We start from the raw sequence: 14,851 nt of genomic DNA on the forward strand, positions 1-14,851 counted from the left end.
CCAAACCAAAGGCAAATTTCCCACATGCTTCTACGAAAAGAATGGCTGGCCACATACTGTTGTGTTTTTTGTTTTGTCTTGTTTTCAGGAACGGCCATACACACAGACTATAATCACTGTCAGAATCTGATCTTCTGACTAAGAAGACACAGAGACCGTAAAGAACCCTCAACATTACGTTAGGACACCCGGTAGAAAGCGCCAGGGGTTTATTATTGTGCCTCTCTGCGCATGCCCCCTGCCTGCGCACCCCCTGCCTGCGCACCCCTGGCACCGCCAGAAGATGGCATCTTCAGCTCAGGTTTACAAAACATTCGTGAAGAAACAACTTCATGCGATATCATTTCGTCCCGGTAATAATTCTGGCGATAACAATGAACAGATGTACTAGGTTTTAAATAATTTTCTAAGAGCCATGTTCTAAAAATGTATTTCAGACAATCTTATCAACTTCTTTTTCTTAGGAAAAAGCACCATAATTGGGTTCTTAATTCCTGAAAATTTGCGGTCTCCAGTCAGCACCATCGACCACTCCCCACGTCAGCTATTTTAGGTCAACTTCACCATTCTCTGCAGTGTCACTGTACCTTCAACCTCTCATTCTGCTCTCCTGACTTCTTTCTCTCGGCCATTAACGGTGCTCATCAGTCTGTTACACACACACACACACGTGCACCACCCCCCTCCCCGAACCCTCTCCACTCTTCCCTTCCCTTCTGTTACAATGTCTGTAATTTACTGTAAAACTTTGGGACACACAGTGTGACATCTGTGCCTGTTCACAGCGCAGGTGCCTCTAACGCCCCAGCCAACAGCACACAGGCGCTCAGAGCGCTGTCCATCAGGGGGTCAGGCAGCTCCCGCTGCAGAGGCAGCGCCTTGAGTGCGTCTAGTACCCCTGTCTTGATCAAGACGGATCCACTCCTGAGATTTTGTTAATCAGCAAACTAGGATTTTACTGGTGAACTCTGAGGCTAACTGGCAGGATGAAGTGAGAAATGAACTCTCACTGGTGAAATTAAAGATATTTAAGGGATGTGGACTGGCTAAAATATGAGCTGCTCCCTGCTCTTTGACAAAGAACGAGCTGAAGCCACAGCCTCCCTCCCTGAGAGGTACCCGGACCTGGGGCCCCCAGGGCCAGGGGTTCTGCAGCAGAGGCGTGGCTTCAGCTCTCCCAGAGGTCTTGCTAGAACAGACAGCTGGACCCCACTCTCAGAGTTTCTGAATCATTAGGTTTTAGGAGGGGCTGAAAATGTGCATTTGTAGCAACTTTCCAGGTGATACTAATCCTGTTGGTCAATGAGACCACATTTTGAGAATCACTGGTTCAGAATTTCTACTTGCCTGATGCTAATTATCAGGGTAACAGGACTCTGCCTCGGAAACCTTTCCTGCAAGCTGACAGAGCACTTAAAAGGCCAGAGTTAGAGCTTTAATGAATTTACAGGCTGATTATATGAAGTGTTTTGTGACTGCTTTTAAATAATTATGTGCTCAATAAATGCCTATATGTATAGTAAAAACAATTTGCATTATAACCTAGCAATGAGGTTGTATGGATGTAGTTAACACTCAACCATATCCAACATTTTCTATGGCTACCATTATCTTTTAAAATAGAATCTAAGGAAGTAAGAATGACCAAGCTGGATTAAGTCCATTTAAAACAATTTCCCAGCCAAAAGGTGGAAGCAAGCCAAGAGTGGATGGATGAAAGGATAAACAAAATGTGGTATATACACACAATGGAATATTATTCATCCTTAAAAAGGAAGGAAACGCTGACACACGCTACAATGTGCATGAACCTTCGGGGGTACTACGCTAAGTGAAACAAGCCAGTCACAGAAGACAAATACAGCTGACCCCTGAACAAGCTGGGGTGCCCCCCTCCCCCGGCAGAGAATCTGCACATAACCTTACAGGCAGCCTCTGTAGCCATGGTTCTGCACCAGCGGGTTCACTCAGCTGTGGATCATGAATACCGCAGCACATATTCAGTGAAAAAAATCTACCATAAGTTGACCCACGCAGTTCAGACCCATGTTGTTCAAGGGTTACCGTACAGTGTGATTCCACTATGAAGTCTTTAAAGTTGTAACACGCATAGAAACAGAAGGCAGAATGGTGGTTGCTGGTGGCTTGTGGGAGGGAAAATGGGAAGTTGTGGTTCAAAGGGTGCAGAGTTTCAGTTGTGCAAGATGAAAAAGCTCTGGAGACTGGCTGCAAAACAATGTGAATATACCTAACACTACTGAATTGTACGCTTAAAAATGGTTAAGATGCACAGTGGAAATTAGTATGGCAGTTCCTCAAGGAATTAAAAATAGAACTACTATGCAATCCAGCAACCTCACGTCCGCGTACATATCCAAAGGAAGGGAAATCATTATCTCCAAGAGGCAGCTGTGCTTCCGCGCTCATGGTAGCGTTATTCACAACAGCACAGGTTATGGAAGCACCTCAGTGTCTGTGGACAGATGGATGGATACAGAAAATGTGGAATGTAGACACAATGAAACGTTCCTCAGCCTGTCACATGCCACAGCGCGGATGAATGTGGAGGACACTATGCAAACCGAAATAAGCCAGACACAGAAAGACGAGCACTGTGTGGTATCACTCATAAGTGGCATCTGAAAAAAAACTGGTCACAGAAACTGTAGTTTCTAAGAGTAGAAAAGTGGTTGCCAGGGCCTGGAAGGTGGGGGAAAGAAGGAGAGGACAGCAAAGGGTCCGAACTTTCAGTTAAGACAAGCGAAGTCTAGGATCTGATGCACGACTTGGTGACCATGGTTGCTAACACTGCACTGCATAACTGAGACTTGCTGAGAGCAGAGCTTAGCTGTTCTCACCAGAAGAAGGTAAGCATGTTGGGTAATGAACGGCTGTGTTAATTAACTTTAGGGAGTAACCCTTTCAGTGTAAACGTGTGTGTACTTTAAATGTTTTACAATTTTATTTGTCAATTACACCTCAATTAAGTGGGGGAAAGGTAATAACAAAGTAAAAAACGAACATGGTTAAGAGGGTAAATGTTATGTGGATTTTATCACAATTAAAAAAAAATTAAAACCCAAACCAACCCAACCCAACAGATTCCCCCGCACAGTTTCTAGAAATAGTCTACACCCGCTGTCAACACTCATTTCCTCTTGTCCAAACTTAACCCAACATGTTTTGACTTTGGACGCTATTAACACTGAAAATACGCACCAGTTTTGACAATGAACTTTGAATTGCAGTTTCAGTGCTTACGGTGTTTAACGTCTCTTCAGCATTCATCCTTGGTGACCACTCTTACTGGCTTCTCTCCCCATCTTTTCCTCCTACTTCTCTGGCCACTTGCTGAGGGTTTTGTGTGTGTGGAATTCGCTTCCTTTCTCATAATCATAAATAGAGTTGTTTCCCGGGGTTTTGTGCTACTTGCCTTGGGTTCTCGGTACACAGTCATGGGTGACATTTATCCCCCGGGCTCTAGCGACCGCTCTCCTTGCTCAGGTCCTTCTCCAGAGTTAAATACCCAGGTGCTTCCCAGGCATCTCTTGTCTCCACTTGGATAACTTAGAAGTGCTTCACACTCAACCTTCCCCAAACTGAGCTCACCACCTCCTGCCTTCCTCTGCCCCAAGGGTCATTCTCGTTTATTTCCCACCTCATCAAAAGGTGCCACATCCACTTAGGTAGCCCAGGGAGGGAACAGTGAGATGTCCCAACTGCCTGCTTCCTCCTCACCCTCCCACATTCAACTGCTCACCATGTGCTGCAGGTCACATTACTTCCTTAATATCCTTTGAAGCTATTTCTTCCCCTCCATTCCCACTGCCAATGCCATGGTTTAAGTGCTCACTGCTTCGTGCCTGGCTTATTGCCACAACCATAAAGCTGGTCTCCCTGTGTGTGAGTCTCCTATCCAATCCACCCTCCACTACAATGGTGAGATTTGTCTGAAACATAAATCTGATCACTCACTTCCCTGTTTAAAAACTTCTATTGATTCTCCACTGCCCTGAGGATAAAAGGCAAACTCCTTAACACAACATGGGCACACAGTCTTCTCATTCGAACTCTGCAGACTTGACCTCTGTAAACTGCCCCTCACCCTCTCTGCTCTAGCCATGCTGTCCCCAGGTGTAGCGTTCGTTCACATCTTTGTAGCCTTGCACGTGCCTCCTCCTGCCCGCAATGCTCAATTCTTCAAAATTCAGCCCAGATACAACTTCTTCCTGAAAGTCTTCTGGAACCTTCTCAGTTAGGACTGCCCAGTAAAAAAATATATCGCATGGGACATATACTAAAAAATTATTAGTTGTTTACTGGTAATATTTGGGACATCTCTACACTAAGAAAATTCATTATTTTAAACTCAAGTTTAACTGAGCTAAATCTAGCAACCTCACTCTCAGTCTCACTTATGTACTTCTTGTTGTTTATTTTTTTCACGCCCTCTACTGCTCTGCAAGCATCTTCAGGGCGGGACCGTGCCTTATCTCTGTAACTCCGGGTTCCAGCACAGCGCTAGGAAGCACGTAACTAAATCACGTGGTGCTTTATCGCTGGCTTGTTTCTTCTGAGCTGGCTTCAACCCCGAGTCTCCTCCCTGCTTCTCAGGAATGATGCTTACGATAACAGTGCTGTCACCTGTCTCAGCATCGTGACATGAGACCGTGCAGCACAGAGGTGAAGGCCACTGGAAACGCTACGATAACTTAACCAGTAAGATTAGCCTTAGAACAGGGCTTATGTCTGTTATGACCTGGAATGCATTTCTTCAGTAAATATTTTTCTGTAACTTTGCAAAGACAAGCTTGGTAACCTAACTCAAGTCGGCATAAAGGAAGACCATACTTTCCTTAGAAGGAAAAAATTAAGGTTGTACTTTAAAAATGGTATGTTCCAAGTGAATTGGCCCCATATATTTTTAAAATATAGAATAACAGCACAAAATAAACTTCTAGAGTCAAATAATTGATCCTGCACAGATGAAAGCTAAATGAAACCATTCGTTATACACTGCTATCTAATCGAAAACATGGTTCTACATATCTTAAATTTAGTCTATGTTAAGCTAGTTGTTTTAAGCAACAAACCATTATCTCTAGAAATAAAATCTTAAGAGAGACTGTAATAAAATTTAGAGGTTCTTTCATCTTTTAACGCTTCCATTTTAAAGCATGTGCTCATTGTCACAAAGGCTCACCAGAATGCGCAAGGAGTGATTCCTCATTACTACCTCAGAACGCTCGCACGCGGAGGCACACAACAGAAATTTCAAATTAACAATGCTGTCCTGAAAAATGTCTAGAGGGAAAATTTCCCTCCTCCACCACTCTTTTTCTCTCTAGTTTTTAAAGAACTCAGCAAACTACAGACTCAACCTGTGCAAAATTTCTTTATGGTTAGGCACAAAACAGGATTTTGCTGAAATGATGAGTGAATCAGTGATTGCATGATCAAAAGGCACGATGAATTTTACGACATATTATAATTAGCCTGGTGGAATGAAGGAAAAAGTACAACTGGAAAAAACAGATCCTTCCAAGCACATCTAATTAGGGTTAGTTACTGTTGCCCTTGGTTTCAGGAAGAGCTGCCTTTCAACAAAGGAGAGCAGAACACAGCTCTCATTTCCCGCAGCTTCCACAAGTTAACCTGGGCTTCCCAGGGCGCAGCACCCCATTCCATGTCCCTTCTAGGAGTTTTAAAAGCCTATTACGATGGGGGAGGTTGTAGCTCAAGTGGTAGAGAGCATGCTTAGCATGCATGAGAACCTGGGTTCAATCTCCCATACTTCCTCTAAAAATGAAGAAATAAACCTAATTACCTCCCCCACCAAAAAAATGTAAAATAATTTTTTAAAAGCCTATTATGCATTTCACTAAAATCAGACTCTAAACAATGGCTACGACAGTGGAAAGTTTCATACTTTTATCAAAAACTGAAAAAAAGACACTTGAATTCAATTGCAAGTCAATGTACAATGTGCAAAATAAATCTCAGTTAGGGTTCCTAGCTTCCTAGAAGCCTACAGAAGTTAAGAATCCCATTAACTTTTAACATCTTTAACAAAATTTATCCATTAGTTACAGAAAAATATCTCAGGGCAGTAATACTAATAAAATTCTATAGTGATTTCCAGTGTTGATAAGAAATGTGCTTGACTACTGAGTGAGACTCACTCACAGCACATAATGCACATGAAATACATATCTGATACGTTCAACATTCTACGTTTGCTTTTTAAATTTACTATAAAAAGAGGAAAATATATTAATTTACAGGCAGACAAAAGGCCTAGCCCCCCGTGCGGTCCCAGGAACCCTCCGATCTGATGTTAGTCAGCTTCTCGCTCTTTGGGATAAAAGTGCTAAGGTGAGCCTGGTTTGTAATTAGAAAAGGAAAGATTCTTCTCACTGTCTTTCCAAATTCTTCCTATTCTGTAAGGCCCTGCAGAAGTTCTCTCCCTACGAAGCCTTTCCCTACTGTTCTACCCAGGTTTCAAGTCAAAACGCCCCCTTCTCAGGGAAGCCTGTCCCAACCACCCTGGTTCAGACAGGATGCCCCTGCCCTTCTCTACCAAATAGGACTGTTACATCCTTTCTCGCCGCACTTCTCAGTCCCTGAAGCCACTTACTTGGTTCTGTTTTTATTATTCGTGTTCCACTACAGGGATGTAAGCCCCTTACGACACGGACTCTGCTTACACTGCATCTCCAGCACCCAGAGCAACGACTGACACACAGCAGGTGTTCACGAAGTGTCTGCTGACTGGTATCGCTTCTAAAATGGATGACACTTTTTCTACGACTGCTATGTGATAGTAATTACCTTGAAAATAAATATTAAATGATTAAAAATAGAAAAAAAAACTAGAGAGAAGTTAAAAGCTAAACTGCCAACTTTCAAAGAGAAGAAAAGGACCCTCACTTACTGATAAACTTCAGTAAACAGTATTTGTGGGGAGACTTTTGGATCTGCCGTGTCTCTTTATAATCTCCCTTAGTTCATTAAGATGAAGCTGATGGAGGATTTTGAAGGAAACCTGTTCACGGTTATACACAGGACACTGTGATCCTTTGGCAAGCATGTTTTTGCTAAGTGTGGTTTGAGATAATGCAGGTTTATATTTTTATATCCCAGATTGAAAATCAGCCGTCTTATTATATGCTCTGGTTCAGTTCACTCCACTTAAGAGAACATTCTACACAGTAATACAGAGGGAGAGAGACAATTACTTGAGACTCCACATTTCAAGACAGGAATTACTAGGACCAGAACAAGCAGGAGTGGATATTGACATAATTTACAAAAAGGCCAGACAATTACTCAGGCGGCTACTGCAAAACTGCAACCTGGGAGAAGCAAATGTAAAAGGTGTTATATTTCAAGCCAGTGAGGGCTGATTCAGCCTTTAAGAAGAGGTATATAGTTCACGTGGTATAAACTTGCATCAATATATATAGCCATGGTTTTTCCTCTAAACATCCTCCTTGTCTTAGAATTAGCATACTTACACGAATGTTTTCCTATTCTTTTATTTTTAACCTACCTGCATCTTTATATTTTAGATGTGTCTCTTCTATTTTCTGTTTTTTAAAATCTGTTCTTACATAGTAGCTAACATTTGCAAATCTCAAACTCCCAAATTTCTCCCTTCCCACCCTCTTTCCCCAGTAACCATAAGATTGTTTATGACGTCTGCGAGTCTGTTTCTGTTTTGTAGATGAGTTCATAGTGTCCTTTTCTTTTTCTTTTTTTTTAGATTCCACATTTGAGTGACATTGTGTGGTATTTAGATGTGTCTCCTGTAAACATCATATAGTTGTGTTTTTAATTTTAATACAGTTTGACAATCTTTTTTCTTTTAACTGAAGCATTTGGTCCCTTTACAGTTAATGTAACTACCAATACACCTGGGTTTAAATACACTACAGTCAGCGCCATGATAAGCCACCATACCTCCTCCAGAACTGGGCCACGCGCTCCCTAGGCTGCTGAGCGTACAGGAAGCCAGCAGCTCTCAGCTGAACTCTCTGGGCCTCGCCCTCAGCTGAAGGCATCCTTGCCCAAGGTCACATCTCCGTGAAGGAGGGTCGGGGAGGGTGGAAAACTGTATCCAATGGCTGATCCGTGAGGGGGTAGGAAAGCCTGGGGCTTTTCAAGACCATCCCAGCGGTTCCCTGTAGAGTCCACGAGGCCTATGGTGAGGCCTGTTGCCACTGCAGCCGTTTAACCTTCTCCTTCTGGTCTGTCCTGCAGCCTCACTCCCAGGAGCTGCCCCCATAAACTTCCCTCAGGCAAACCTCAGCCTCTGAGCCTGCTTCTCGGGGACCTCAGTTTGTGACCTGTGTCGTCTTATGATGTGCCTACCCCTTCCCCTGCCTGTTATGTTTCTTGTCCTCTGCTTTCTTGCCCTCCTCAGGACTGAGTATTCTTTCATTATTCCATTTTTGCTATGTTAGTTTGGAAATAGTACACTCTTCTTCTACTCCAGAGGCAACTCTAGGAGTAACAATATGCGTGAATTAGCAAAGCCGAAGGTTAGCTGAGCAATACTTCTCCCCTACTCTGCAACAGGACAAGGGTTCTAAATTTTTAACTTGCTTTACCCTTTCCCCATTTTATATGTAATTATTGTTCTAGGTGCCTCATATACGTAGAATCATACAAAATGTGTCCTTTTGCTTCTTATTTCAATTAGCATGGTGTTTTCGAGGTTCTTCCACATGGCACCGTGCATCAAAACCGCATTCTTTCCAAAGGGCGAGCACTACTCCGCTGCATGTATGCGCCACACTTGGCGTCCGCGCTCAGCTGTGAACAGACATCGGAGTGTTTCCGCGCTCTGGGCCACTGTGAGCAGCGCTGCTGTGAACGCTGGTGCGCAAGCCACTGTCTGAGTCCCTACTTTCACTTCTTTTCTATTAGGTACAGAATCACACGGTGATTCTACATTTAACTTTGAAGGATCTCCCATATTGCCTTCCCGATTCTCTCAAATACTTTTCAGTTCTCTGCTGAAGCTACCCATTGTTTCATTTTCTCTACCTTTTTTCCTATTTACTTGAACATGAATATAGTCATTTTAATCTCCTTTTTGGGTGACACCAATCCCTGGGCCGTCTGTGAATCTGCTTCTATTGTCCATGTGTATCGCTTGGTTTCTGGTCACGCCGTCCTGTCTTTTGGCGAGCCCTGTGCTCTCCCACACAGTGCCTCCAGAGAGGGCTTCGCTCCCCTCGAGTCGGCAGACAGTGGCAGCTCATCACTGGAGCTCAGTCAGGAGCTGTGCGGAGTGAAGGCTGGGCTGCACCGCTGGTGAAACTGAAGCTATTTTTGGCTCATCTCCATTCCAAGAGCATAGCCCTCCAGGATTTTTAACTACAAGCCTGGGAATTCATCGGGGTTTCCCTCTCTGGCAGGTTCATACCTCTAGTCTGCATTTTGTGAAACTGCCAAAATGTCTGCTTTTCAAAGGCTTTCCAGTGAGATTTTTAGCCTCCCATTCTGTAAAGCCCCGGGATTTGGCAAGGATCCCAGCAGGGTAACTAGCTGGATGCTCGAGGCTCCCTTAGTTGTCCATAACAGCTTGCTGGCTTCTTGTCCCCGGCAGCAGCCTCCTCCCAGCACACAGTCCCGGCTCTCAGACCCCTGCTCAGGCCAGCATCAGCGAATCCCTCAGCGTCAAAGAGGCCACAGAAGTCGGCTCAGCTGTCTGAGGGCCCTTTAGCTGCCCTTCACTCTTGGGGTTCAGCCCTTTGGGCTCTCAGCCTAAAGCATGATGTACCAAGGTCCCACTCTCCATGGAAACTAGATTTTTATCTTCCTGGCCCCGTAAGACTGTACTTCAGATCATACACCTCCAGGCAACAGCCACAAAATTGAGGGTCACCTCTCTCAAGTCTCATCGTCTCCCAGATCCCAGACCCTCACCGTCTTGTTAGCTCTTTGACGCTGTAACATACACTGTAAAGATACTTCCCTGCCTGCTTTTCATCCTAATCACACAACACTACGCAACCAGTCCTGTCTCAGTACTACCGGCCTTAGTGCTACCAGTTTTGGTAAGTTTTAAGAACATAATTCCCAAATGCAAAGGAACTACAACTTTAAAAAAAAAAAAAAAGCCATTCTTAGGAAAAAGATATATTTTAGGCTCAGAAAACTTTTTCATTCTTTTCAGGCTTTACAAAGATAATCATTAAGCTGTGTTAGGACTATGTTCAGCTTCCATTTCTTACCAAAGTGAACTTAAAGGAAAAATAATGAGGCACTTAAACACTATTTCACTCATAACAGAATATGTACCAACACGGGCCTTATATTTTGAAAGTTGTTATATTTTAAAAAGATGAAACCATGTCTATTTCACTTCAGCTTCATCTCTTAGAGCAGAGTTTCTAGCATAATCAGGGGACGTGAGCAGGCCTTCCTGGGAGGACTGCGGTGGGACGGATTTGTTTTTCCCCCTAATCAGGTGCATTTGCTTTCTCTGGAGATGCAGACTGCACACTAGTGTCTGAAAGAGCTGGCGAAGTCCCCAGTAAATTCAGCTACGGATCTTTGTTTAATGCAATACCTTTGACTGTGCCCAAAGGCACAGTTTGAGAAAGGTAACCTAGAAAAAAGGAAATAAACATTTCAAATAGTTTTGGTGACTTGTACGTTGTTACAGTTGACTGTGTAAGCCCTGCTTCTTCCTTCTCTGCCGAAGATGAGCAGAGAGCTTTGTGGGTGTGTCTGCTGGCTTTGTTAAACTGTACCTTCCTGTGTCAGTGTCTCCTGACACAGGAGAGCAGAAGAGGGTGAGCTTTGTTAGAGACAGAATTAGGATCAAGTTCCGGCTCCACCATCACAGGCAAATTCTCTCTGTTCATCCTACTTCTTTATTTGTAAACGGGCTTCGGTGGGCTTTCATAGTACGATTTTAAGTATTAATGACCGTGTAAAGTACCCAGCACAGGGCCTGGCCTCTGAGGTTCCTCGTATTAAAAACTCCTCAAGGATCTGGAATGGCCAGCTGGAACGAACACAGGGTTGACATCTTGCAACCTTGATTTGTGGCTCTTCTTTGTGATTAATTTCCTTCTTTTTATTTTATTTTATTTTATTTTATTTATTTTGGGAGGGGGGAGATAACCCTTGCCTCTTATATTAGCAATTTCTCCCCGGCCCAGTGAAGAGGTTGCGGTGCTCCTGGGAATAATGGTTTTTTTTTTCATCCTGACTGATAGAGTGCCTGGAGTTAAACTGATTTTCACTCTCTTAGAACTTTGGAACGCATCCGGTCTCCCTGTCTTATGTTCCTACAACACTTGCTATTATAATATTTATCTTACCTCACTGTAATTATTCATTTTTCTTCTCTGCTAGACTCTAAGTTCCTAGGGTCAGGATACCTTCTTCCCTGCTAAATGCACACACCTGGCACCACTGGCCGGGGTGAAGCGCGACCACTCAGCAATGACAGAATCCTTAACAAGTTGTAATACTTGGATCCCAGCAGTTATCATATCAAAAACATAATTTTTTGATGAAATATTTTGTATTACTTATATAGAAGACATTAGTGGAAAACAAGGAGTTAAATTTACTTATCCTAAAACATGTAAAACGTAAGTGCGATGCAAGCAATAATTACTACTAGAAACCTCAGACTGACGGAGCAGTTTTCCTGAGCTGTATCCAATAATCAGGATAGAAATCAAATGGCAAACACATTTATGTGATTTTTAGATAAATTTGTGGTATTTGAGAATGACTCCATTCATTCACGATGTGTTACGGAAAGGCTGCCTGCTATAACACTTTCATACTCTATATACTTAAAAATCCCTCTGATTAAACATCAAGCACATTTGAGAAACAAAAATCCTTCTTTGTAACGAGGACAGTCTCACACTCGTCTGTATCATACATTTAGATTTCTGAATATTGGATTTTTCAAAGTGGGAACAGTGCTGCTAAGTCGGTCATATCAAAATGCTAACAAAGCGTTCAGCACAACTCGAAGGCAAATTAACTTTTACTTTTTTTTTTTTAATGGAGGTTCTGGGGATTGAACCCAGGACCTCATGCATACTAAGCAAGCACTCTACCACTGAGCAATTACTCTCCCCCCAACTTTTGACTTTTTGAAACTAGTTATTATTAAGTATTTAAGCAGCAAATCCGTGTTATTAATATGTTTTTCCTTACACTAGAAAATAGAAAAATACTTACTATTATTTTCTTACAGTCCTTTCCTCTGCATAGTTCTGTGTATGTAGAGTATTGTACATATATAATCCAGCTTCCAACAAAAACCACCAACCAGGAAAAGAAAAGATATTTCATCCGCACATATGAGAAGCGAGCCTGCAAGCAAAGGAGCACATGACGATCATTCACTCTGCACCAAGTCAGCACTCACTGTCCCAGAACGTGATCTTTCCCCCCTTCTTGGGAGAACTCAATATATATTCTAGGCTTTCATATGGCAATTCTCCTGGAACAAAGTGTACTTTCACTGAGTCCAAACAGCACTGGTCTTAGAAAAGGAAGCTCCTTGGTCTTGCCAAGGAAAAGGGAACAAAATACCCTTTAAAATGTATAACCTTTCAAGCACCACCAGCATCAGAAGCTGCTTACTGAGCGCGCGCACGTGCACGCGCCACGCTGGGCGCCCAGGAGGATCAGGTAACAGAGACACGGTTCCTGCGTACTGCGAGCTTCCAGAAGACTGTTTCAAACAAGAATCTTAAGTTCTTTACGAACAAGCATGATACAAACGATTGTCTTTTAAAGAAGTGAGAACAGGAAACTTGGCTCCTTCTGTGCAATGTCTCGCAGGGAGGGACGACTGGAGGAAGACATCAAACTTCAAGTCCGTTTCTGTTTCCCGCTTGTTTTCTCCCAGGCTTTATGCCCCTTCTATTCAACCAACCAAATGCTTCACCTAATAGATATTCTGGAAGCTCGAGGAGAATATTACAAGCACTAAAGGAGGGTTAAGATATATCCAGAATAAATTATTCCTCGCACATCAGCTTGTGAAGCCGCACCAGGGATCCTCTCTGCAATGCTTTGCTCCCGGTGCTCTGGTGTCTCGTTGCACCCTGTGTCCGTTGGTGCTTTTTCTGCATCAACCATGTATCAAACAGTTTAATCTTCAAAAGTGTCAGCTGGTCAAGATAATCTGACATTTATTTTTTGAGCCTGGAACTCCAATGGTCTGGTTTTATGAACAATAGAATTTAGGACTACGGGAGAGAACTGAGCAAAATAAATGAAAGACATGTAAGCAAACAAAGAAAAGCTAGTTTTGCTTCTACAACCACGAGCCAGTTTCTCACACTGGGCAGCAGCAGGGCTCCGTGAGCATGGAGCACAGGGAGGAGGCAGGAGACCAAAGAGACGTAAGTGCCCCTGCAGGAGGTAATGGGTGAGGGGAAATGAGGCTCGGGGAATACTGACTCCCCGGGCCTCATCTGCGAGTTAGACACCTGTCTTTGTGAGCTTAGCAGATGGTGACTCCCAGGACCAAAAAGCTGGAGTACAACAAACTCAAAGGTAAATGGTAGGGTTTTGAGCTTTATTATTAAAATATAAAATATGCCCTTCATCCAAGTGATTTTAATATAGCTCTAAATGAATCCAGTAAAAAGAAAATTCAGATGGAATTCCAAGTTAAATCACAGGGATGACAGTAGGGTACCAAGGGGTTTGTCTGAAAGACATTTAGGATTACTTGGCCCTAAAGAGAGGTCTGGTCATCAGACAGAAATTGATACGTACTCGCATCACAAAACTTAAATATGATTAAATGACAGAAAGCACACGCCTCGGCACATAGAAAACACTCCACGGATGTCAGCAAAGCCCATGTGCAGGGCCCTGAACAGAAGCCAGCAACGCCGTCATTATCATCTGCCCACCACCTTTCTGGGCTTGCCAGAAAGAAAACTGAATCTGAATCTGATTACGCCTTCAGCTCTAACTACCGGTTCGCAGGAAATACAGGAGACAGAAGAATACAGATGACACTCAAGCAAGTGACACGGTTGGGAGACAGTCAGCAAACTCGAGGCTGTGGGAAACGCTGTGACGCAAACACGCCAGTTCTTCAGCAAAGAAATTACAAGGGAGAAAATACGGAGAAGGTGGGAAAACCGAAGATCAAAACTACTTAAGAAATACTGTATATCAAATAATCACAGTCTGTGGATCTTTTCTGAGTCATGAGTGACATGGAAACTGTAAAAAAAAAAATTACATGTATGAGACAATTCAAAACTTGAAGACTGACAGGATGCCTGATGTTAGTAAGGAATTATTTAAAAATTTTCAGGTATAATGTAATGTTTAAAGAAAACAGACTTAATCTTTTAGAGATAGACATTGAAATATTTATGAATTAAATGGTATCTGGAATTGACTTCAAAATAATATAGAAGAGAAAAAAGTAGGTGGGGTATGATTTAAACAACACTGGCCACGAGTTAGTAACTGTTCAAGCAGGGTGACGGTTACATGCCTTCTTTTGTGTATGTTTCTCACCACTATTTAAAGAAAATTATATTGTACGACAAGGCATACTTCCATACTAAGATAGCCCCTTCCCATTCACTCGGCAGCTGTTTATTGTCCTTTACGTGCCTTGGGAACTTTCAGAACATCTCCAGTTACAGGGACGAACAAATTATAAATCCACTATGCAAGTCTCCTTAACAGAGTGACAGGACTCCGTGAACAACCACAGCATAGCAGGATGTTACTTTTAGAAGTCCAATCTCTTGTTAACATTTTATATGACTTTTTCGAGATGGGGTTTTAAAACAAGATGAATCTCAATTCATTTAGTAAAACA

The 14,851-nt window shown here is 42.9% G+C and overlaps 1 protein-coding gene across 5 annotated transcripts in view; it reads right to left on the bottom strand.

Annotated features, from left to right (window-relative positions):
* Positions 1-14,851, bottom strand: part of DIPK1A (divergent protein kinase domain 1A) — a 95,153-nt gene that overhangs the window by 17,571 nt on the left and 62,731 nt on the right. For 4 of the 5 annotated variants that reach the window (XM_074369958.1, XM_074369960.1, XM_074369959.1 and 1 more), the window contains exon 2: positions 12,226-12,360. The exons of the other annotated variant lie outside the window; for it this stretch is intronic. In XM_074369958.1, coding sequence (XP_074226059.1) covers positions 12,226-12,360 — 135 coding nt within the window. The remainder of the gene's footprint in view (positions 1-12,225; positions 12,361-14,851) is intronic. 5 annotated transcript variants of the gene reach the window in all.

The sequence above is a fragment of the Camelus bactrianus genome, chromosome 9, assembly GCF_048773025.1.
Source record: "Camelus bactrianus isolate YW-2024 breed Bactrian camel chromosome 9, ASM4877302v1, whole genome shotgun sequence".
NCBI classification, from domain to species: Eukaryota; Metazoa; Chordata; class Mammalia; order Artiodactyla; family Camelidae; genus Camelus; species Camelus bactrianus.